This window comes from Cololabis saira, chromosome 3, assembly GCF_033807715.1.
Source record: "Cololabis saira isolate AMF1-May2022 chromosome 3, fColSai1.1, whole genome shotgun sequence".
Taxonomy (NCBI): Eukaryota; Metazoa; Chordata; class Actinopteri; order Beloniformes; family Belonidae; genus Cololabis; species Cololabis saira.
In genome coordinates, this window is record NC_084589.1 from 15,979,292 (window position 1) to 16,005,538 (window position 26,247).

At 40.9% G+C, this 26,247-nt stretch overlaps 1 protein-coding gene across 1 annotated transcript; it reads left to right on the forward strand.

The window, feature by feature from the left end:
* The first annotated feature begins 7,665 nt into the window (after positions 1–7,665).
* gapdhs (glyceraldehyde-3-phosphate dehydrogenase, spermatogenic) lies at positions 7,666–20,779 on the forward strand. Its single transcript, XM_061716356.1, has 11 exons — positions 7,666–7,742; positions 15,914–15,973; positions 17,157–17,253; positions 17,540–17,646; positions 18,008–18,098; positions 18,193–18,311; positions 18,425–18,506; positions 18,614–18,765; positions 19,422–19,584; positions 20,057–20,154; positions 20,288–20,779. Exons 2-11 carry the CDS (start codon positions 15,945–15,947, stop codon positions 20,355–20,357), a joined length of 1,008 nt encoding a protein of 335 aa, XP_061572340.1. The 5' UTR covers positions 7,666–7,742; positions 15,914–15,944; the 3' UTR covers positions 20,358–20,779.
* The last annotated feature ends 5,468 nt before the right edge of the window (positions 20,780–26,247 follow it).

The following is a 26,247-nucleotide window of genomic DNA, read 5'->3' on the forward strand; positions in this document are numbered from 1 at the left end:
ATGTTGTGGTTTGTCTTGTCAACCTAATTTAATTTCCTGTACATCTAAAACAACAAGACCACAGATTGTATCAACCAAAAAACTCCAAAGTCCAGGCTTTTTAATGGTATGTGGCTACACTAGTGCATGTGGCAAAGCTTATTTACAACACTTCTGTCATGGAAACATTAATACAGAAAATGAGGCTCATGCCGTTGACATTCATGCACATTTCAACACGACTAAAAACATCGTGCTCGCAAGAGACCGCAGATTATCGTCTCGCCTGCAGACGTGACCTAGTACCAATGGAGGATCTGTACAGAATATTGAAAAGGAAAACACAATGTTGTATGTTTATAATGTGTTTGTAGGAAGAACCTTTGTGGCTCAGTGGGTCCACCTATAGGCATAGAGGTGGACTCTGTTGAGTGTGTACATCTGAGTCTGACTGAAGAAGGGAGTATGAGTCTTTGTACACTTTTGCTCTGCATTGTAAATTAGCGCATTCATTTTAAGTGAGTGTGGCCACTTCAAATTACTATCTGTAGTGTTTTTATGACTAATCTCATCCCATCCAGTCCTTCATCATTATGTCAAGTTATGTGTGTGTGTTTTTAGCTTTAAATAAACTAAAATTACCCTTTACAATCTAGCCTAATGATAATCCCACATTCACAACACATAAAAATACTCTGATTTCACATATAAAAAGAGTTTTTTTATATTTGCAGTAGCCTTGGGAACATTTGATGTTGACATTTTAAACTTGAGAAAAGATGCTTCTGCAGCATTACATCCCCAACTCTCCCCATCATTTCCTCTATTTTATTTTCCATTGTTTACTTTGTTAACAGCAGATAGGCTATGAAAATAATTCTTATAATGAACGCTTTAACTTTGTCTGAAATCTCCCTCTCAAGGTCCTCAATCCAGACTCTGCGGTCGACTGATGCTAAGCAGCTCCTGGCAAGTCACACTTTTATTTTGTGATCAGCACCCTTTTAAACACTTATGATTCACAGCTTATGAAAATATTATCAGAGAGGGCCAGCGCTCTTGCCTGGGGGGGTCAGGAGCCGCTTTTAATGGCATCATGGGCTCGCTGCGTCGGGTCCTTCATACTCTCTGCTGCAGATTTTTCTCAAATCACTTTCTGTGGGTTAAGAATGAGAGGAAAATACTAGATGAGATATAATCATATATGCCGTAATGTAAACTTGACAATTAGGCATAATGCTCTGACTATCAAAACCTTGACACGACTGCAGCTTGTGGAAATTATTCTAAAATTACAGCATGACAAATGGTTTGTTTATTCAGAGTGATGTCTGAAGAGAGACCTGAACTCTCATATGGTCACATCCGCACACCAGAGCACCCACACACCTCTGCTCAGACCTAAATTTCCTGTTAACTAGTGGTAGGAGGTGTGTATGAAAGATTTGTCATTTTGCGAGTGGCTCATTTCAGCTGACAGTTTATATAAGCCGGCTTAAATATCAATAAATAATTTGTCCTCCTACCCAGGTGCTTTCCTTTTATGAAACATGACCTGAGCTCTGTGCAGAGGTAATACATGATTGCTTTTATTGAGGAAAGCTGACTTTATGACAATAAACAAGGCTGCACCAGACTCAAATCCACCAGAGGCAGCACAGACATTTAATTAGCTTCTCTTGTCTGCTTTTTGTTTGCTAATTTCTGTGGAGCTTCTGACAAGAATTGTGTGTTTTAACCAAGTTATTTCCCCACTATGATATCATAATGTAACAGAGCCACAGTCTTTTAATTTCAGCTTCAAACCTTGAAGGAAATTAGTTGAATATTGTGGCTGAGACTTGATTTCTGCCTCCAAGATCATAAGAGCTGCTGAACTCAGCCACTTAGGTATCTTTCTGTTGTTTTTCTTTCTTTTTTATATATATAAATGAGTAACATTAATCAAACTCTGTGTTCATCCATAAATGCCACACAGAAAAGTATTTATCCATCATTGTATGCATTTCTTCCTGCTCAGGCTCACGGAGGTCTGCTGGAGTCCATCACAGCTGTCTTTGGGTAAAAGGCAGAACATGTCATCAGTCCATCACACGTCCACCATCACCGCTGTGTGTGTTTCAGGATCAGCGGTTAGTCTAACGCTCATGCTTTTAGACTGTGGGAGGAAAACTCCAGTTCAACTCCACACAGCAAGGCCCCAGGCAGGATTTGAACCTGTAACCTTCTAGCTGTGACACAACAGTGCCAACCACCAGGCTAAAAACCTTTACCCACTACTTTTATTGCAACTTGTGAAACTTGTTCAAGTGTCCAGCGGCAAAAACCCGAACATAAAACCCAAAATGCCTCATGTAGAGTAACCTGCAGCCGTTTAGCTGTTCCTTAATGTGTTACCATTGTTTTACTTAACTGTTTTGGTGTTTTCTCTCTCTACTTGTCTAAATAGTCATTAAGACTTATACCCAACAGTAACATTCTTCTGAAACCGCCTTGTCCAACATTAATGGTTTAGAGGGAACTGCGCCCCCTGCTGGACAAACCTGAGCACCATGAAGTGAAGATTAAATCAAATCATACGTTTTCTCTTTTTACGTTAATTTTAAAGATTGGTGCCCCACATAAAAATGTGTAAGCTGTTTTTTTTTGTTATCCTTTTAGAAATGTATGCAGATACTCTTTCAATATTTAGCTCAAATTAAGATTTGTCTTTTTTTTTTTCCACAGATGCCGTCTCCTAATGTGCAGATAAAGTGACTGGATGTTTTCTCTAAACTGGAGTTTTGTTAACAAAGATTATCTGATTATTGCAGTTTTGTTTTATTAACAATGGCATTTAGTTAAAAACACATCTGAAATCAAACAAATATCTTCATGACAACAACATATAGAAATCTATTTTAAGCTTTCATAAAGGTTTTATATAATTTGCTCTCGTATATGTGCTGTTTCATAAAACAGAGTCTGCATTTCCTGAAAGCTGCCATTTTTAAAACGTTATTAAATCAACTTAATTTAATAACAATAATATTCAAGAAACCAAGTTACATTTCTAACATTGAATGTAGAAACTTTTACATTGTTTGTTTGTCAAACATTTCACCAATGAGCGTTAACAGAGATAAGACTTGTGCATATCTGTGCAGTCACTATGCAGGTGTTTCAGTTGTTTGTAGCTACAATATACTTTTTTTGTTTTGCATTTTGGTTTAAGCTTCTACCTGTATTATGGATGTAGTTTTCGGTTAACTCGTTGGTATGCAGAGTCCCTCCACCTTAACTAAAGTTGTCGTTGCAGTTATTGAAAAGCAGAAAAGGAGGCCTGAAGATTGAGGCTGCCACCACTAGGAGACACTGTAGGCAGCGTGTTCTGTTGGTGACGCAGAGCTTTATTTTGTAGTACCGGTAAATCATTTTACATTTTCCAGCATGGTTTAATGAAGTGATGACAGCTTTAAATTAAATTTAGACATGCTTGGAAGTTTCAAGGAGTAAAGTCTTGTTCTGTACTTCCTCTCTAGTTCTTATCCACCCTTACAAATAAGGAAATATGGAATATTGTTGCCATATAAGATGAGCCACCAGAGCTTACCTGAAAGAGAAAGATTGAAACATTTCTAGGCCCATTTCCATTGGGGTGAAGGTCTTAAAGAGACAGCAGAAATAGTTGGGGTTGTTTTTCGAAGACATTTTACATCTCTTCCAAGAGGCTTCCTGTAGTTTAACGGGCTGGATTTTGGCAATAGCAACTTTATTTTTAAGCACATTTCAGTACTTAACTCAATGAACCTTAAAATAAAAGAGAAAATACAGCTATGTGGGTAAAATTGTAATACAAAATGGTTGTAGAAAATAATAAAAGGTAGGTAATATCATAATTAAAACACAGAATCTTTACTGAGACATACACCTAATGTTCAACTAAAACCACAAAACAGCTCTATTATCTGATAAAGCCCAGAGCCACAGATGTGACTAACTGCATCAGACTCTATGCTCCAAAAGGGGCGTACGCACATGTACAAACTCAAAGGAATTCACCATAGGCCCTGGAGAACGAGATGATTCACCTCAAGCCAGAGGACACTTTCTACATGTCTACATGCAACTAGAAAAATCCTGCTTAATGGTCTGAGAGACGACACGCTTCCCAGTAATCATGTGGCTGGTTAGTTACCACAACACAAAAAGGGGTTGGTATTTTTCAGGTCACCTTTCAGGTCAGATGTGGTTTGTTTAAACACTCATCTTGAGAGGTGTTTAAGGGTGGTTAAACAGCCAGAGGGTAAATACAGGAAATACTTGAGTGGACTGTGTGGCCCATGATGGTCCTATGAGCTTTCTTCACTTTTCCCTAAAACCCTCTATCTTTTCTCTTTACCATCTATCTCTTATATATTATATTAGTAAATATAGTCTTGACCTCAGCAGCTGTCTCCCTGAAATGCTTTTTACCGGTTCATCCTGAAAGTTCACCAGTGCAGAGAGGTTTTTTGTGTCTGGTCAGTCACACTGGTCAGATAAGATTACTTGATCTTTATTGTTCTTCTTTGTTGTTTCTCATCTTTTTTGTTTTGGTCTAACTGATGACCAACATCAAGACTAGATGGCTTAAACATACACATTTGATGACCTCTGCACCTCAAGGTCCTCGTGACCCCAGGAAAGGTTGATTACCTGCAGGCACCTAACTGTCAGTCAATGGAGAAAAGATGATGAGAGGTGAAAAGTCTTCAACAACCAAAAACAAGTCTAGCTGCTTTCTGCTTAAACTGTAGATGTACCACCATGACTGAAAGTGTACACATACACAGTCATCGGCTGCTTTATTGTTTACACAGCTGTTTTACCTGTTCAGAATAGATATTGGTAAAAAATAAGAAAAGTTGAGTTAAGTGACATTTTAACATGGCATGGCTGTTGGTGCAAGATAGGCTGGTCTACTCCAGGAACTGGTGATCTCATGGGATTTTCATGCATAACCATCTTTAGGCCTTAAATATGGTCTGAAAAAGGAAAGTGATCCAGTAAGCAGAACTTCTCTGAGCAAAAATGCTTTGTTATATTTTTAAATGCAAGTTGCAAATTGGAGAAGATGGACAAAAGAACATATTAAGTGCTACTCCTGTCAGCTAAGAGCAGGAGCTGAGGCTAATATTCACAGAAACATTTAAAGGTAAAGATGCATCTTGGTTTCTTCGGAAACATTTAGATGTTAGGGTGAAAAACATGAAAGGAAAGAGCCATCATCCCTTGTGTCCTCAGTTAAGGTAGGTGGTGCTGGTCTGATGAGAAGATGGACGTTTCCTTGGCTTAATTCCCCTCCTTTATAAGAAGTGAATCACAATAGCGTACCTGAGTATTTTGACTGACTAACCACGTCTACACCTTTAGGACACACTGCAGCATCTTCTGAGTCACCAATCATAAGGCTGTTTTATAGGCAAAACGGGACACAACCATGGACACAACCCAAGACGATAGCAAGGCATGTCTGACAAAGAGAGTACTTTTGATAAAATGTGTCACACACCAGAATAAAAACTACATTTGCATTTGTGATTTAGCATGTGACAACCGACCTACTGCCAATGATAGTTGGATGCTTCACTTTAAACCTGACTGTAACTTTATTTAACTGACGACTGAAGTTCAGAAGATTTCATTTGTTGTAAATATTGAAAAGTGAAACTTTATAACACTAGCTGTGAAATGAAACAACTTCAGTTCTCAAGGTTAAACAGAATAAGCTTCATTGCAAAATGTTAACTCTTTAAATGGCCACGACTTCCTCTTGGAGATGTAGTCTAGTATTCAAAAAGCAGCATTAAGATGGAATGATTCATAATTTTATAGTTTCACAAGTCATATATGAGTGTATGCTGTCATGTTATTAAATGGGATATAATTCCCTGCATGCGTTAATTCTCCTTATCATCCACGTAAATCTTGTGTGCAGGATAGTAGTTTGACCAGAAGATGGCGCCATCGTTTATGGTTTTATCCTGAAGAGGCTTTACAGAGGTATAAAAATGTTCGGTCCATCTAGCATTCGACTTAATTTGTTACTGTGAAGCATTTACAATAATAAGGTATCTATGCAGTATGCACTATGTATTTCTGACCAATCTGAGAGGATTCTCTGCTTTAAAAAACGATTAAATCAACTGGCAGTCGCATGTGACGAAAGCGGATGTGCATGCTGAGTAATCCCGTTGGTCAATATTTCTGGTGCTGCGGGCGGCGAGAATTCCCCATGTTGCACCGTGGTACGCATCCTGCATCACGTAGCTCAAGACAGGGCGTGAAACATGTGCTTTCATCTCAGAGATGTGTATAACAGAGTAACATATACAAGTAGCTGAACAACCCAAAATATTTTTTTTAATTGTCATCTACTTTATTCGTGCTGGTGCTGCAGTATTAAACTGGTCGCCAGGGAAACGTGGCCTGATAAATTCATACATAAGTGCTCTGCATCCCATAATATGGGCTCTTTCTCACTGCATGTGAGGCGGATTCAGACTGGAGTTCAGTGCACACTAGAGGTCGTGTTAAAACCTTGACCGACCATGCAGCCCAGCCCGACACAGGCCTCAAGAACCCACCACGCTGACTGCGCCATCAGTCTACATGATGTACCGTGGACTGGTTGTGGGATGATACGTGGACAAATATACATACATGAAAACACAGTATGCGTCTCAAAATCTCACCACCTTCTCATGAGTAACAGTCGAAATATGGATGGAAATGCTGCATCATGCCCTGGCACTTCCCTGGTGGCATCTCGCCTGTCCCCGTTTCTCTCTCTCTGTGACCGTCTCAGGGTCATGGACACACCCGGATTAACTCAGTGTTTTGCCCCGGGGTGGCCACACTTGAAGTGCTCCCCTCCTCCCACATTTTACGGTGAAAAAAGGGAATTTACTATGGTTATAAAGATCATAGATTTACATGAACGTATTGCTGAAATCCTCAATACTCATACTACAAATAAATGTAAGACAAGCAACCAACTAAGAGTAAATACATTTTTACTCCACAGATAGACATGAGTCTACAAATGCCCTACTACACCGATGCTCCAATCATAATGCAACTCACATGCCAATGTAACACCACATGTTAACTATCATCATTTCCATCATATATAGCCTGTCTGAGGACTACATGCAAAACTATTACAGCATATGACTAAACAATCAAACAGGCCTACTGAATGAGCTGATGTGAAGGTAGGGAACAGCACTCTCACTCAAATGCAATTCTTTTTATTTTATTATTTTTATTTTGAAGTATTGTTATTATATCATTGGTTACTGATGTACCTGTTTGCTCATCTTCCAGCAAATATATAGAGAAAATAACAAAATATGACATGGTATATGGTCCAGTTAGTCATTTGATTTGGTGCCCCCTCATTGGCTGGTGCCCCTGGTCCCAGTATATGGATAATTCAGCCTAGCTCATGAACCGTATTATTTAATCGTCGACATTATTCGCACTTCTATCATTTTAATCCAAATTCTGCAGGAGTGACATTAACCAGACCACTGGTTTATCGGTTCACCCCTCTAGTTGCCATGGCAGCCGCGGAGAGACCCGTGACTAGTCCCTCGTTCAGAATGGATCCCGACTTCCAGGGATGGCGTGACGTCACGTCGCCAGGGCAACCAGGCTCCCCGCAGCACGTGTCGAGTATAAAAGGGAGGAGGGCTCGGTGACTGGCTCACACGGACTCGAGCAGCATCCGCAGTTAGGTAAGCATCCGACCTCTCTAAGGCATCCGCAACGACAAGAACACCTTTAAATGTTCATCTTCATTTCTTTACCTAAACTATTCCATCGATTATAAACCCCCAGAGGCTGTTCTTGACTCTGGGAAGCCCGGCGCCTGTTTGTGCGGTGTGTCTGCATGTTAATAATACATGCAGGGTTGATTAAAAAAGAGAGAGATCTCAGTAATAAACTAAAACAGGGAGACGAGTACTGCGGAGGGTTTTTATTTTTGAATTAGTTGCCCAGCCTGTTTCGCAGGCTGCTACAGGAAGACGAGGGGGAGGATGGGAGGGGATGCGCCATGACCTCGCACTCAGGAAAAAGATGAAAAAAAAAGGCTGTTGCATAATATTTTCTGGCTCAGTTGTTTCCTAGCATCTTGGTATTTTTTCACCAAAACGACCAAAGCCACTGAAACGTGAATAATTGTCTATTTAAACCCAGGTTGAATGGATTAATCTCGTTAAATGGCGCGTCCTTCCTTCTTTAAAGCTCGCATCGTGACATTGGCAGCTCGCATCTGCGGAAGTGGATTACGGCTGATTTATGGTTCCGCGTTACACCAATGCAGAACCTACGGCGTACGGTGCGCGTCGCTGCGTACCCTACGGCGTAGGTTCTGCGTCGATTTAAAGCGGAATTAGACTCCATGTTATGCGACACTGCAAAAAACCCACTAATAACGCTTCTATCACGGGGGAGTACTCAATAGTTTGATAGAAAGGCAAATATTAAACCCCTAAACCGCTTTATTAAGGCTGCAGTCGCAGTTATGGGTCGATGAGTGTGGGATAATGGAGCTACGTGCTGCTCCTCATGATGAAGAAGTGTGACGCAATCCAGGGATGAGTCGTGCTGTCTCGCAGTAACAGGAAGTGCAGGCCTCAGTGATGAGAAACGCAACCAGATTGACACAATCTTGATGTTCTAAGTAGGAAACATGATGGTTGAAGGACAGACGCAGCGGTGGCGCAGGATCCTGCCGCAGTTTGACTGGATAGACCTGTTGATGCTGGCCTGCTTTTAGAGATGTGTTTGGTTATAAATAACCCAGAATGAGAACTGCAATGACACTACAACCCCCATTTTGGCTTGCAAAAAACAGGCCAGTTTGTGGTCAGTATTTTTCCAGATCCTGCAGGTGTGGTAGTCTGCCCAGACACATGCAGCCATGTCAGGCTGGTGAAGGTCATCTCTCCAGCTGATGAAGGGCACTTAGGAGACAGAGCTGCTATGCTGATACTCAGCACCCAGCTGTCTTTATTTTCAATATGATTTAAAACAAAGTCAGAGTCAAATGTAAGTCACAGAGATGGATAATTATCTCAGAACTCAGTTTGACTGAAGGTAACAATCAGTAGCATCTTAGCATCTCCCTCTAGCAGCCATCAACCGCTAGCTGCAGCCTGATGGTTGGCCTGGTTACATCATCTTAATAACAATATTAAAACTTCATATTACATCCATGTGATGCACAGGCAAACTGGTGAATCATTATGTATCTTTTCATTACTCCGCTGTTGCATGTCTTTAGATCAGATTGTCTGCAGAAGTCTGAAGAAGTGTACATTTTTGTCACTTTTTAGCTGCTAAATAAATGATTACTCAATGAGACTAGCCAGAGCCAGCCTGCACCACAGATGGGGTATTTTTCAGCTTAATAAAAACTACAGTCCTCACTGATTACTCGCTGTGAATTCTTTATTACTTACATTTTAAATGTGAAGGGAATTATTGTCAATAAATAGATTTGGTTTGAGCTTCTATAATGTCTCATTGTCCTTCTCTTGTCATTCAGAACCACCAATCCTCGCCTGTATATGGTTCAGGACTGTTCTTAGACTCAAAACCAGCTCAAATGATGTGCTGTTCTGCATTTAAAGGATATTTATTACTCATAAAGTCAGTTTGTCAAGAGATCTATTCACATCCGTGAGTCATTCATTCTCATTGAGGTGGTTGTGAGTTGTTTCTGATCTAACTCACAGATTCCCCTGAAGGTAGAGTGGCTTTCAGGCTGAGGTTGGTATGAGTGTCCTACTTGATTATGCTGCTGCAGTGTGACCAGCCATCTTGTCTAGGTTATGCCTGAAAGAGGAAGCTTCAGAGTGACTCAGCACTTTGTGCCCAACTGTCATCAGATTTAGGAAATGAGACCGACCTCAGGGAAGGAGAAGAATAACTAGGATTGTATTCACAAGCAAGGGAGCTGTCCTCATTTTACTCTTATTTACAGGTACATATCTTACATCAGTCGTAGCAAGGTCTGTCACGGTCACTAGATTTGAACTGACGGATACAATTTAATCTTTGATTTCTTGTTTTCTGCAATGAGTTGTAGGCTGGTGGCTGATGATTCCTTCTATGTTTTAAAACTAGCAATTTCAGATTGTTGAATTCTCCCACTTAATTTGGCTTTCAAATCTTAACTGTATCTTTACTAAGTCCATAATGTGAATAGCATTTTGATAGTTTGGAGTAAATATTACTAATTGAATACCTCAAGGAGGTGCAAAAAAAAAGAAAGAGGGAACTACTGCCACCTCCGTGCTAACTCAAGCTCACACCGAATAGTTTTAGGCAGCATGTATTCGTAGATTTATGCAAGCATTCATACAGTATGTATGATCAGGGATTTCAACTGTTCAGTAGTCAAGTCTTTCTGCACTGTGATACAACTAGGAATGGGCGATATTTTACCGTTCACGATATACCGTCAAAAAAATTCCCCACAGTAAGAATTTGTCATCTTGCGGTAAAAACGATACATTCCCGTTGATGACGTTTTTGTGTAAAGCTGATTCATGGTTCTGCGTTAAGTCGACGCACAACGTGCGTGAAGGAAGGAAGGAAGGAAGGAAGGAAGGAAGGAAGGAAGGAAGGAAGGAAGGAAGGAAGGAAGGAAGGAAGGAAGGAAGGAAGGAAGGAAGGAAGGAAGGAAGGAAGGAAATGAGCCGGAAAGAAAGAAAGAAAGAAAGAAAGAAAGAAAGAAAGAATAAATTCCCGTTGATGCACATTTTCCTAATGTACAGTCAGTAGTCATTTGTGGATTTATCATGGCAATACACATTTATCTGTGTACCATACTTATTATTTTACTGATAACATTTCTAAAATCAACACTGACCTCTTATCTATGTATCCTGGTCATCAGGGAACTGCACTTAGCCTACATGGCCGTGTCTGATGGGTGATGGCATGGTGTTGGACATGTGATTGATTAGTGTAAGTCATCAAAGGGACGTGGACTCAGTTAGCTTTAGCACAGAGATGCAGGCACGTATGCTGCTGCAGAGGAGATGATTGAAATTATGAGGAAGGGAGAAATTCCTTGATGTCACACTTGGCAAATTGAACTCCAATAGTTTGTATTAATATAGTTTCAGAAAGGGGCTGGCAAGAGGAGAAGAAAATACCTAAGTGGATAGGCTGTTTGGCGTCTAGTCAACCTTCCCACTGCAGTGGAAAAACACTGGAGGAAAGGAGGGTGTGACTGAGGAATAGGAAGCTGGGGGAAGGTTGGAATAAGCAAGGGAAGGCCCTAAAAGAAGGGTGGGAGAAAGAGGAGGAGGAATGTAAATAGTGGTGAGGTGAATTAAGGATAAACTCAGTGGATTCATTACAAACTATGACACTTTAAATCGGTGCACAAATTGAGCCGAATCAAAGAATGAGCTTTATTTTAAACTGCTCAGTGCAGGAATGTATCGGAGGCTGTGGAGGATTTAGTCCTTGGCTGAGTCCTCTGTGCATGTAAACTGCTGCAGGGAGGAGGAAATGTCTCCTGACTCCAAATGTTGGGCCTTATAAGGTTTAGTGGCAACCGCACACTCTTTGTGCGGCACTTGTTTACTGTACAAATAAAATAAGTGTTCTGTAAGGTGTAGGTGCTTGACATTGGAATAAAGATGTCAACAGAAGTGAAACGCTGTGTCACTGTCATACCCCTCTCTCACGGGGTTCACAGTGAACTTCACCCCCAAAGCTGCTGATTCCTTTTGTCCTTTTCTGGTTCACTGGTTATTAGTCCCCCTTCCCTCAGCGGTCTCTCCCAGTTCACCCCCACTGGTTGGTGTTTGTGAGAGGAGAACTGGGCCACGGATCAGGGGGAGGGAAGGCTGGGCTAAATCAAAAGAACCAGGCAGACAAAAGAGTGGGAACTAGTAGGGAGCTGGAACATTTTAATGATTGGTTGGGGTTATGGGATGGCAGCCATGCAGAACACATAGAGCCCCCCCCCCCACGAAAAAAAAGATAGACAGAAATAGATAATAAAGTAATAATGTAGAGTTAACTGTGAGATATTCCTGATTGTGAAGTTCTGATGAAATGAAGAAGCATCTTCTAATAGGAACATTGTAAATTGGATGAAACATGGGTAAAGGGGAATAGCGAGTAGCTGAGTGTGTTTCCTCCCTCATCCGGCGTCTCAGTAGAGGAGATGGTTACACCACAAATCCCCCACTTCAGGCTGATCTGAGCTTAGCAGCGTTGGGTTTTTCATGCGCCGGTGCTGAGACCAAGTTTGTGGTCTACAATGGCACCTGCTTTAACTTGGAGGAAAGGCCCTCACATCGTCTATCCTTGTATCCATCCTTACTTGTGAAATTACCAAGCATGAGTTTGGTCAGAACTAGTTGACTGGGCCTCTCCACTTTGTCTGGCTCCTTGACTGTGATTTTACTGAGTGTCCACAGATTGCAGGCCCCAGATAAAAATGTGTTGCCTCTTCACTCTCCGCTGCACAATACGGCCTCTGTGAGCCATGTCACGTCAGTGTGTGTGCTGTCGGAGGGTGTGTGCTGAATACCAGAGCGGGGCTGTTAAAAGGAGCAGGACTCAGGCCTGAAGTGGCATTAGATTTGCTGGCTATGAAGCCCTTTCTTCTCTTTATAAAGAGGAGGTGGTGTTATAAGATGACTGTGATAGATGACTATCCAAACAGGTTAGTTTATATTCCTACATCACCACGGTTCACAATAGAAGTGCATAAAATGAATGTATTGATAGCTGAGGATATTATTGTCTAAATAATAAAGCATTCAAATCAGCATCTGTAAGAATTTATTCAGACTGAAGGCAAGTCATTTTTTGAATTATGTTTTTTAAGTGGAGACTATTACTTGCAAATAGTTCTGATAACATGCTATCTGCACAGGTTGCATATTTTGTCTGTTCATGGACTGTTGTTTTTTTTTTTTTTTTTTTTAGTCTTCCATAGCTGTCTGTTTGGAGCTAATTTGATTCTGGTCAGCTGTCCCGTCACTTTCAAAGAGACTTTGTCAGTCTGTAAAAATGACAAGAGAAGGTCCTTTTAGAGCCACTGCAAATGCAAGTGTGTCCAGTGTGAAGTAGGGTAGCCCCAAAATGAATCCCTGAGGATTTCCACCACCAGATGGCAACCGATTCCTTGGGATGTTCAGAATAAAACAGTGGGCAGGAATGTCTAAGGTCTAAAATAATGTAAAGAGCACCGTTTAACAACAAGAACAAGTCATAGCAGACGACGTTCAGCGGTCTCTGACCAATGCATTTTTTGTGAGATGTTTCGTCAAACAATGTTAAACAAAAACACACCACATCCTTGATGGTTGTACAATGCAAACATTCCTGTTTCCACATCTTGCCTCAACATGTTAGTCGAAAGTAAAAGTTGTGAACTTGTCCTCATGTGGAGGCACATACTTGAGATTCATTCCCACCAGGTTTGTCTCATGCGCCCTCTCTACTCTTCCTCTGATGGAAATTTCCGCCTGCTTCACAGAAGCAGAATCGACCATTCTGTGGTGTCACTTGCCAGGACAGCAGCCATCTTGTTTTGGAAACCCAGGGTAACTATTCAGTGGGGAGAAACCTGAGAGGAGTGAATACAGGGCGAGAGAAAGCATAGGCAATCAATTGTAGAATATGTGACAGGAGGGTCAGACAAAATGGTCGGTATTTCATGAACACAGAATAGGTGAAAGCAGAATCCAGGAAACTGCAAAACTGTGGTTCAGTTTCTCTCTGTTCTTCTTGTGGCAGTAGATACTTGCAGCAGAGCACTTTGCCTTAAAAGGAAATACATTTTAGAAACAAGGCTACACCACAAAAAGTGGTTAGAAATTAGGCCGTTCAAATATTTTTGTCCGCAATAGTTCACGAGTGGCAGACTGATCAATGTGGTACATTGATTCTGGCTAGCAACAGCTGGTGTCACCGTGTGAACCCAGAGATGAGGTTCCTAATCAGTTTATACCTGTAGTCTATTTAAAGTATTCCCACAATGCATCTAACCCGATTGGCAGCCTGTCCCACATGTTCGCTGTTGAGCTACACACACACACACACACACACACACACACACACACACACACACACACACACACACACACACCAGATTAGGAGATTACAGTAGTTTATAGTGACAACCTGGCACCTCCAAGGACAATCCAAGTTGCCCTTACAGTACCTGCTCCACCCGTGCACACATGATAATGCCACCGAGATGCCATCTCTGTTCACGTCTTTGTCTACGACACATGTTGCAGTCAATAAACCTTTTAAATTTTCATTACTTGCTAACTGGCCAAAACATTTCTGCAAAGATTTAATCAGGCCACGTTGACACATAGCTGGGTATTTACAAAAACTGATATTTCCCCCTCTACGTTTTGAAAAATCTCTCATTTACACGAACCCGCATAAATACGCTGTTATGGTGCTATGATCAGCCAAACCTACAGGGGGCAGTGTAACGAGAAGATAAAGTCATGCTAGCCAATCGGAATCCTGGAAAAAACCGTCAACAAGTGACACAAGTAACTTCCAGTTATTTCCAAGACGGAACGAGAGACTTTCGTTTGGAGTGACAGAGAAGTGGAGTTACTTTTAAGTGTGACTTTAGAATATAAAACAGGTAAAATACAAGAAAATATTGACAGTGGCCAAACTAATTGTAAACACAGGTCGCACACATGACGCTGGTGAGGTTTCTGTTGCATAATGTGACGTTCTGAAGCCTAAATGTCCGTTTCCCTCTGTTTACAAGCCAACGTGAAGTCGGAGTTTTTTGCAAATCTCCACTTTGGCAGGAGTTTTCAGAAATTATCGTTTTTGGTGACTTTGAGCTTCGTTTTCGTGTAAACGAACGACCAAAACGCATGAAAACCCCACCTATTTTGCTACGTGTAAACGGGGCCTCAGTCAGCAGCAGAAGGTTTGACTCCGATTTTCATGCATTCGCACCAAAATGGGTCACTGTTGTCACATGGTTGAGCAAACATGTGGAAGCTAAACCAGACAGTTGTCAACCTTCCATACACAAACAGACAGCAAGAGATTAACAGGAAGGACTGTTGTAAAGTTGTTATTTTGTTTGTTTTTTTAAAAAGTACAATACATTTATGTTTGTTCCAAACTCAGAAATATCAAGAAATTGCAGGGATTCCTTATAGATCAGTTAACGCAGCACCTCCCGACCTCTGAAGGCCCACCTGTATTTTACCCATGGTGCTGATAAACAGTCACACCCAAACGTATTTTCAGTCATAACACCTGGACGTCCTGCCCACTGTGAGGCTTCTGCATCCAGCTTTCATACAGGCTATATAAACTGACTAAAAACACAAAAATGTTCAATATCCTATGGTAAAATAGCCTAAATAAAGTCCATAGACGACAGACAAAGGAATAGCAGATTCAGAAACTCAGTGACAGGACTTGTAATAGCTAATACACACTGAGTTGTAAAGTATGTTGAGGATCCACAACAGTGGAATTTTGACAAAATCTGAAATCTTGAAAATTTTCAGCTTATTTTTAGAAAAAAATTCTATAAAATTTCTGAATAGATTTATCATTATTATGCATAATGCTACTGTGATGCTCATAGTCGGCTGCACATATGTAATACCAGTTTTCCTTATTTCCTTCCACTTTTCAGACAATTCAGCTTCGCCTTGTCAAAAATTTTGAAGGACTTTTTCTGGTTTATTTTCTGGTTTAGCCAATCTATCATATTATTATTATTATCAAATGTGATTATAAGTATTACTTATTGCTGAGGCAGTTTTCATCACTCCCAATGATCACATATGTTTAATTTTTTGTTGTACAGCTGTGATCCAGCTGGTTTTTTTCTAATATCGCTTGTGTTTCTCTCGTTTCCTAGGTAACGCCACTCCCCCTAAACAACAATAACCATGTCAGATCTCTGTGTTGGAATCAATGGGTGAGTTTGGACCACACAAACAAGAAGGTTCAGGCTGATTTTGAAATATTTATCAAAGGATGTTTGGGATGCAAAGTTAGATGGACCTCAGTCCTTTTAAATTTCACCCAGGAGTTTGCAATTCTTAGTGATTCAGCTTTAGCATAGGGATGTGTTAGCATTGACACCACTATTTTTTTGAGCTGGAGTTGTGTGAAGTACAGTAAGTTTTTCAAACCACATCAATTTTCTGCCAAACAGCTATTTACTTTATCGCTTCAACCTCAGAACATGTGTGCTGCAAAATGTATCATGTTGCCAGGATGCAGGTTTTGTAACTCAATTACAAAAGTGAGGAGGTGCAGAAATCCTCTCAAATCACTAAGAAATTCATGAGGTCTGAGTTTCTCTTACATGAAAATGAGCTTTTCTGTGCATGTCATTCTGATCCTATCAAACCCAGAGAGCTGTCTGCTGCAGACAAGACACCAACTACTCGATAGTTAAAAAAAGACTCATTATCAAGCTCAATATCCCTTCAGTCGGTGTGTGGGGAAAGAATGCAAACTTCCTGTTGCTAAACTGCTGGCCGCAATATGACAGATCTTTAATATTTATGTTCTGTTGGTTTTGATTTGCACATGTTTTAGTATCACTGTAGTGGAAAAGTCGTACTTAAGCCGTATCCAACATCTCCCTCACAATATGGAACACCTGAACACCTGAACAACATTTGACTTTACGTGCACAAAGGAAGTCATGGTCAGAATTACAGTGTGGTCAAATAAATAAAATATCTTTAAGATGGCTGAGACCAGTTTGTTTCTTTTTTGAAGAAGTTTTGTTTCCAGTTAGTGGCACCTCCACCCTCCACTGTGTTAACTACAACCATGTGTAATGTTGCACAGAGCAGCAGCTCCTGACAGCACATTTAGATTATTATTAGATTATTTCTTCCCATCCAGGAAACAGAACTGGACCTCATTCCTGTTTTCTTTTTATCAATATTTCAAAAGTCTGTTTCGGCAATAAAACTGAAACGTGTCACATGTAATCAGTACAAAAACAGACGACTTAAAAGGAAACTGTAGTTTATCAGTAGTTTGAAAATGCATGACAGAAATCAGGTTTTACATCCTAAGAAAATGTCTCTACTACAAATCAGTTATTCATCATCTCTCTCCCTCTCTTTGTCAATCCGCAGCTTCGGTCGCATCGGCCGCCTGGTCCTGAGGGCCTGCCTGGACAAAGGCATCAAAGTTGTGGCCATCAATGACCCCTTCATTGACTTGCAGTACATGGTAAGAAAGTAAATAAATTAATCACAGCGTGTTTTTACTCCCATTAGTGCTGAGAGAGGCTGGAAATACCTAAAACTGACTACACATCTTCTTAAAGGAGACAAGCTCAGAAACTTAATGTGTGACTATCACACTGTACTTTGAAAACTATTCGCCGAAGATTCATAATAAATATTTTGTCAAACATTCCAGACTCTCTGATCATGCAGAGTTCCTAACAGCAGAGGTGTTTGTGATCATCCGTCTGTGAAATATGTTACACAATGCCATCGTTGTCTCCTCCCAGGTCTACATGTTCAAATATGATTCCACCCACGGCCGTTACCATGGTGAGGTCTCCCACGAGGATGGCAAGCTCATCGTCGATGGCAGCTCCATCTCTGTTTTCCAGTGGTAAGTGCTGATGAAAAGGAGGAAAAAAGTTAAAATTTCTTAATATTTTAGTCTTAGTGAACATTTCACATGAGCAGGACCTGCTGGTCTGTGATAATCTGAGTGAGTATCTGCTTCGCTGGGCTTCACTCACACAACCATCCCTTCCCCCACGTATCCAGCTGTTGTTTTAGCGCATTGTGTAATACGCTGCCAGAATAACAAGAAGGATGGTTAGAAAAGGGACGTTCCTTCTCTTCAACATTTGCTTTGATTCTATGTAATGTGTTTACCGTCTGTGTTGTTTATCCTCTCAGTCATTTGTCTAAAATCTGGGACAGCTGAATCTCAGTTTGTGTCTGTTTCTTTTTGTGGATGTTAGTATGAAGCCAGCTGAGATCCCATGGGGAAGTTCTGGAGCCAAATACGTTGTTGAGTCCACTGGAGTCTTCCTTAGCGTGGAAAAGGCCACTGTACGTACACACAGGAGAACACGCACAAACACACACATGGACGGTAACTAATAGTTCAGGCCTGACCTCTGCTCTTCCTCCGTCCCAAACACAGTCTCACATCCAGGGTGGTGCACAGCGTGTGGTTGTGTCTGCCCCCTCCCCCGATGCTCCCATGTTTGTTATGGGGGTCAACGAGGACAAGTACGACCCCTCCTCCATGACCATCGTCAGGTAACGTTTCACTGCTTTTCCACATGCCTTTCATTGTGTATTTTTGCTGCACAACAACCTACTGCAAACATTAAATCCTCCTTGTAAGTAAGATGATGTCCCTCTGTCTGTAGTAATGCCTCCTGCACCACCAACTGCCTGGCTCCCCTGGCCAAAGTAATCCACGATAACTTCGGCATCGAGGAGGCTCTCATGGTAAGTTCTTGGTGCAGTAATACAAGAATGTTTTGCAGCCTGCAGTGCTTTTGTAAAAATGTGAATATCACTAGTAGCTTCTCAGTGCCTGACTCTCGTCTCTGCAGACTACAGTCCACGCGTACACAGCCACCCAGAAGACGGTTGACGGTCCCAGCGCCAAGGCCTGGCGCGACGGCCGCGGTGCCAGCCAGAACATCATCCCAGCCTCCACCGGTGCTGCCAAAGCAGTCGGCAAAGTCATTCCTGAGCTCAACGGGTGTGTGTAAACACACGTATCTGCAGCCCTCAGCTTGGATGCATTCTTACTCCCGTATTTTCCGCACTATAAGGCGGACCGCATTATAAGGCGCACCTTCAATGAATGATGTATTTTAAAACGTTGTTCCATATAAGGCGCACCGCATTATAAGGCGCACTAAATATATGGTAAAATACTGTACTATAGTGGCTGGGGTTGAGTTACGTATCTACCTGATGGAGCTGCGCTATAGGAAATGCTACAAAATCCTACAGCAAATGCAAAAAAAAAACAAGAAGAAAAGGACCGTATGTCAAACTTTATTAACAAAATAAAAACCAGCTTTGTTCCGTCTCGTCAAAGTCGCCATTATGCGAGTCGGTGTCGCTGCTGTTGTCTTGAAGGTCTGTGACGATTCCTGACGTTTTTAGCGCCATTACTTCGGCAACACCAACTACATTACCCACAATCCCCCTGACTGCAGTAACAGAAATTACTGTAATGATCATATATAAGGCGCACTGCATTATAAGGCGCACTGCCGGTTTTTGAGAAAATTAAAGGCTATTAGGTGCGTCTTATAGTGCAGAAAATACGGTATTTATGACAGATAATAGAGAAAAAATTGACAAGACCAAAAAAGTCCAACAAATCTCTTCTTGTCGTCTCTCTAGTAAGCTAACAGGAATGGCGTTCAGGGTGCCCGTGGCCGACGTGTCAGTGGTGGACCTGACGTGCCGTCTGTCCAAGCCCGCATCTTATGCTGAGATCAAGGAAGCGGTCAAGAAGGCTGCACATGGGCCCATGAAGGGCGTGCTGGGCTACACCGAAGACCAGGTAACACTTTAGAGGCAACGGGCTCTGATTCCAGTTGTCTTGATCGAAATCAGTTGTCTTTCCAAGAGTAACAGTCTCCAATAGTAATGTTATCAATCAGGAACAGATAGCAGGCGCTGCTGGCTATGTGCGGCCGTGGCTTGTGTCCTACACTTTGTTTATGTAGTATATGTATTGTTTATCTTTAGTGTTGGATTAAGTTTGTTTTGAATATTTTAGTTGTGCATCCAGGGGCTAGTTTTACATGTTGTTATCTTTGGGTATGATGCATTCAGTAACATCTGGATCTATCAGTGCTGACATCAGCCAACCACCAGTTAGGACTGATGGTTGAAGGGGGAAAAAAAGATTCCTGTCACCAGAAAATCCATCGAGGCATCTCTAATGAAGTGATTGCTTTGCTGAAAAATAAGACCTTTGTGAATGTGTGATGTGCTGTCAGAGATGTGACCTGCAGTCTCCCGTGTTTCAGGTTGTGTCCTCCGACTTCATCGGCGACACTCACTCCTCCATCTTCGATGCTGGTGCCGGCATCTCCCTCAACGACAACTTTGTCAAGCTCATTTCCTGGTGAGTTTTTTTAAGATGTCCTCTCCAACCCCAACGTTGAAAGCAGTTTGCTGTTGTTCTCGTAAAGGGAAAGAAAACACATTTTAGATCTGATGTATTGATTTCTCTTCCCCGACCCCTCGTCTCTGTCCAGGTATGATAACGAGTATGGCTACAGCAACCGCGTCGCTGACCTGCTGCTGTACATGCACTCCAAGGAGTAGACACTTCCTACCCAGGGAGCACGTCGGGAAAGGGACCACCCCCAACCATCCTCCAACCCTCCTCTTTTACACAGAAGCCCCACCCATAGCTGAGCCCCAGCACCACCGCCCTTAGCTCTACTACAGTCCTGTGTAGGCAGCAGCAACAGTGTGTTTGAGTGTTCAGAGTTCATCTGTCTTTTCCTTTAACAACAAGGCGACTGGTCAGTGAAAGTATTCGTGTCTGTGTGCCCTCTCCACCTCCCACTGCCACTTTAGATGTGTCATTTGGCTGAGTTGTGTGGTAACTACTGTATCCATCTCACTGTCGGTGTGTTTAAACGCTTGTTCACCAGTGGAAGGAGGAAGCTGAGAGGCAGACCTACTGTAGCTCTGCTTAAGAATAATGAGATGATGAAATAAAATTTGAAAAAACCTCAAAAGTGTCTGGTTGTTCTGCTTCTTTTTATTTTTTTATGAACCACACTCCAGAATACAGCACCATCCCAGTATGTTTCAACTAAACAATAGTTTCACAGAGATCTGCAGAACTGTAAGGCATCAGGGTAACATGTACATATTGACTTGGAGGATAACCAAGGTAAAGTTTTTGTGCATTTAAAATGTAGGTTTATTTAATTAACTTGTTTTATAATGAAATACAAATACCAAGAAGAAATGTGGGAATTAAATCCAAACTTAAATGATTCAACATGTTGGCTTTATGGTGGATAAGAGGAGCGAGTGCACCTCGATTCAAACGATTCAAAACTATCACATCATAGTATTGTCTTCCAATAGTGTCCACTTTTATTTATTTTATTTTTTTTAAATACCTTTGACATGCCCTTTTCAGGTGGAACAAGTTCATGAAGAGGTGTCTTTCCCGCTACAATCTAACAGCCTGATATTCAAGTCGTATCCTGTCACATACATTACTTACCTCCTGATTACACCGAAATGAAGAAAGATGCAGCCAAGTGGAGGAAGTTCATGTGTTCACTTGTCCTGTTGCAACCGTGCATCTGCATGTTAAGACTATGTAGGAAAGAAATGAGGTAATAAGAGGTGATGTTGTAATGTTATTAATTCAATGAAAATGCCTTATTGCACAGCACTCTGCCCTTTCAAGTTTCTGTGGCATTTTCAGATGAAAGAGTGAACGTCTCAGGGATGTCATCAGTCAGGAGAAAAGCACCAATGAAGATAAGGAGATTGGATGGAAACTGTAACAACAGGGCACATTGTGTTTTAGATATTATTGTGTTTCCACTTGCAATGGCTTGTTAAAATGACCAAATCGCCGTGTGACAGTCTCCTCCATGTTTGTTCCTCTTCAGAAGAGCAGAGCAACTGCAGGGGAACCCTGATGCCACCTGGTGTCCTTTTGTGGTACTGCAGCACGGTGACTTCCGGCTGCACTCCTGCTGTACGAGTCCCCGGAGCTTCCGGACAAAGTTTTTTTTTTGTCCAATCTTCCTGTAAAAAACTATTGAAGACAAAAAGGAGGCTATTGCAGCGGTACTCAGAACAGAACATTCCCACAACATCTGGCTATTTTCTAGACATCGGTGGGTAATAATAATTTATCAAAAACTAAATATTTTTAGTCCATTTTCTTCAATGTTGAGGTGTTTTTGTTTTTTTGTCATTGTTCTGAAGAAAAGTCCCGCGGGAGGATACAGGAATCACTGGAATCATTAATGAATTTCTGAGGACACTGATTTCTGAGGAGCCTCCATCACCATCATCACTAGCCTACATGATCTTGCAGGTGTTTTACCTTTGTCCTGGTTGGAAACACCACATATCACATCAATCGTAGGCTACCAGAAATGTGGTCAATAACGTAAAAAAAAAAAGAATCAAGCATTTGCTCCCAGAGAAATATGTAGGGTGGATGCAGGGGCGTTTTTAGGATCCAAAGACATCAGAGGCTAATGAGAAATGATCAGGGGCTGAAACCATCGGCATTATTATTATTTTTTTGCTCTTTTTTATGATGAAAAACGCATAAATAACACATAAATAACACATAAATAATGCTTTAAACTGTACAAATACATGTATTTTATTGACTGGATCTTTAATTAATCACCTGAATGAACTGATGCATGCCCTTTGCCTAACCTTAATCTAATTTAGACTATCTCAGACAGTGGAGATTTCAGGTGGTGGTGATCTCGCATCTCGCGCATAACGGCGCACAGACATGGATCTAGGATCATAATGTGTTCGCATGGTATTTTAGTGATAAATTGCATGCTTTGACAATATTGTAGATTATTTCTTGTTGTCAGCAGGCCTACAGTTAATCAATGACCGAAAATATGAGATTTAAAACCAGAAGAAAAACTATTCTGGTGACATTTTTTACTGGGTCACTAATGATTTTTACTGGGTGATGTGACCCAATAAAAAGGGTCTGGTGACGCCTCTGGCTGAGACACAGCAGTAAACAGCTGAACAGGGGTGTACATATGTTTTTCGCAGGGGCCCATTAGGATAGCCCATGGGGCCCATTTGGGTTCGCCAAACATAATCAGACAAACATAATCAGACCTGCAAACTATAAAGTAAAGAGAGAGGTGACAAGATTGTGTGATGTTAATAGCAAATTTAATAGGCAAAAAGCTTTATAGAATTTAGATTATTTTAACCAGAGGCGCTATTAAATACAGGTGAGAGAGAGGAAGAAGAGGGACATCTGTAGCCTACATTGGACACTGCATTGACAACAGGCACTAAAACTATTTTACTCTTCCTTTTCTCTCCTGTCTCCACTCACATTCTCTGTTGTTCTCTGTCCTCCTCAATGGTCATATTAAGTTACAACTCCCCCAGTGAAGACAGATGCATTCATGTTTTAGTCCATCAGGCTTTTATAGCTAGAGTATAGTATAGTCCTTTTTCCTCCATAGAGAAAATTTGGGCGGCCGCCTAAGCCGATCTTCCCACCGCCTATGATAAATCCCGAGCGCCTAAGTCCTAAAAAAAAAAAAATATTTTTTTTTTTTTGGGTGTGTTTTAGGTTCGGGGCTAGAGGAAATACATTCGGGCCTCCAGCCTCGGAAGCCCATAGCTAAAAACGACTTGAAACAAAAGAACCAACTTCAGTATGTATGTTACCGTATATATACCCTGCTTAACCTGTAGATTACACCACTGACGACTACTACAAGTAGATGAAGGGCTGAGGCTACAGAAGCAGCCGTGAAGTGGGTTGTACAGTGTCACTGTAATGTCAGGTTTAAACAACCTAGAACATCCAAAACATAATACAAAAGAGAGAAAGACTAGAGGTTACATTTTTACTTGCAAGGAGAGCGGACAGAGATGCGTTCAGTTACATCTCCTACCGCTCTGAAGCGCACTCTGCCGACCTCTCTCTTTTTATTTGCTTAAGGTGGTCCCTAGTTACAATACGAGCTGCAGTTCTAAGGGAGGGGGAACATACAGCTGCAACTCTTCACGTTTACACAACTCCTTATCTTCAACTTGATATATGTTGCTCGTCCTTGACCTTGAAACAGCACGGTATGTCTTCAACCGGGGGAGCAGTTCTTGTTTTGCACAGATAGCTCTCCAATGACTTCATCCGCAGTCACGCTATCCGACTTCTCCTCTCTGAAGAGCAAACTCTGTACAATTAAGTTGTACACACACACCACACAAGCTTAGTTTATATGTAAAGGCAATTGGAGTAAATATGAGATTACTTTATGTACAATTATTCTAACTTAAATCTTTGTGACTTGACACCAGGGTTAAGCTCAAAATCCACACAACACTTCAAAGCAACATCACAATAGATGATGTCAGAGAACAGAAAAGAATAGCTGTCTATGCTTTTAAAATGAGACGTCTCCACAGAAAAAGCAAAAGGACTCACCCAATGTAGCACTCAAGGTGGCAGCTGGCGTAAAAAAAACACACATGCGACCGTCAGGACCCTTTTTGTGTTGCCATAAGGGTTTACCCTGTGGGTCATCTCTGGGTCATAAGTCATCACAACTGTTTCAACGCTTTAAAGCAGGCATGTCAAAATCAAGGCCCGATGACCTGCCACCGCACTTTCTATGCCCATGAGGGCATGCAACGATAATTGTACACCTACAACAAAATGCTGTACTGTTTAAGAAGAGTTAATGTCCCATAATAAATCTTGGCTTTGTTACCTGTGCCACGATTGAATCAAAGTAGCTCAACTTAAGCTATTTCTTACTAGAATTAAGTCATGGATTTGAAATGTAAATGTCCAAGAAAAGAAAAACAGGTTTCTGCCAAATGGATACAAACAAGTCTTTTTGTTTTGTTTTGTTTTTTTCAGTGACCCGAGGGCAGATTAGTCTATTTCCAAACAATACTAATGGATTTATAATTATTGTTAATAGCTAAATGCAAATGATGCAATTATGTAACATGAAATTTAAAAAAAAAAGTAAAAACATTTAAGAAGTCTGGCATTTGCTATACAACTGTCAGCAATCTATATGAATATAATAATATAAACAGCAATTTTGTAAATATGATCATTATTATTATTACCATTATTTGATAATGAGGTGTTTACAGTCCCTCAAGAATGTTAAACACCTTAAACTCTGTTGCAATTTAAAAAAAAAACAAGAGAAGAGTCCATTCACTGTGTTCTGATTATAAGCAGAATTTGCTCATAAGGTTTTCATACAGTAAAATATAAAAGTCAGCAGGTTTACTGCGTAAGACACAGTAGCCTAGGATCTATACATAAATGATCTCAGATGGAACTTTTCCAATATGTTTACAATATGTTTCCTTTTCTGAACTGAGGAAGATAGTTGATACATGATGCTATTCTCTCCTGCATTAACCCTCAGGCTCTATCTTGGATCTTAGGTGGATCTTAGGTGTCAACACTTTTTCAGTTTTGATACCGATATACTGATGCCTGGTGTAAATTTTTTTTTTTTTTTTTTTTATTGGTTTAGTTGATAGGGACAATGCAGTTTAAACATAGTTTCAGTACAATGACAGCAACTGATGTTCTGCACATAGAGTTTATAGCTATTGCTAATTTGCAACTCCTGTCCCTAGTTGGGCTTTTCTAACAATAAAATACAATACAACAATATCTAGGACCTATAATACAAAATATAAAATTACATCTATTTAAAAACAATCACAAAATAAACAGTCACAATCCCACAATCTCCACACATCATACACATACTCCCTCACTCATTCACTCCCTCTCAACACGCATCACAACACACACAGTAACAACATTTCAAAAGTGGGTACAATCCTGTTGTGTTTTCAGCCAGTTCTTATGTCACCATGTGGACTATAATTAAGGCTTCACGTCAACATTCACATCCACACTAAACAATTAATATCTTCAGGAAAAATGTAACAAATCAACACAGATATAAATATGATGAACTGTTATTTAGTAAAAAAAACTAAAACATTCTACACCAGAATTTAAATTCCAAATGAAATAGAGTCAAACTAAAATAAAAAGCAGCTGCTGAATCTGAGCATTCATAAAAAACAATATCTACTGCTTGCAAGCGTCATACTGTATTTCAGCAATACAAATGGGATAGATTGTCTCAAGAATCCCTTTCATTTTCCAATAACAGATGCACCTATTTTGTCAATATCAGAACTGATATCTGGTCCTAAAGTGGAACTGGTACATCCCTATTATCCACCTTCACATGCCATCTAGACCTCTCAGGTCTTCAGGAAAGGGTTTCACACACGTATCAAGGTCTTGGCTTAAAAAAACCAAGAGCTTTTCTTGTCACATCTCCACACCTGAGGAAGCACATGAAAAGTGTTCCTTCCATCACTACATTTGAAGCAAATCTTAAACCCCACATTCACTCTCCCCGGCTTACTAGTTCACAAATCACGTTGTAGC

Excerpts from the sequence above, each read along its gene's own strand:
- gapdhs (XM_061716356.1), top strand. The coding sequence starts at position 15,945 with ATGTCAGATCTCTGTGTTGGAATCAATGG. Across the intron at positions 18,312-18,424 it reads TCCTCCATGACCATCGTCAG|TAATGCCTCCTGCACCACCA; the intron begins GTAACGTTTCAC and ends CTCTGTCTGTAG. Across the intron at positions 18,766-19,421 it reads GTCATTCCTGAGCTCAACGG|TAAGCTAACAGGAATGGCGT; the intron begins GTGTGTGTAAAC and ends TCGTCTCTCTAG.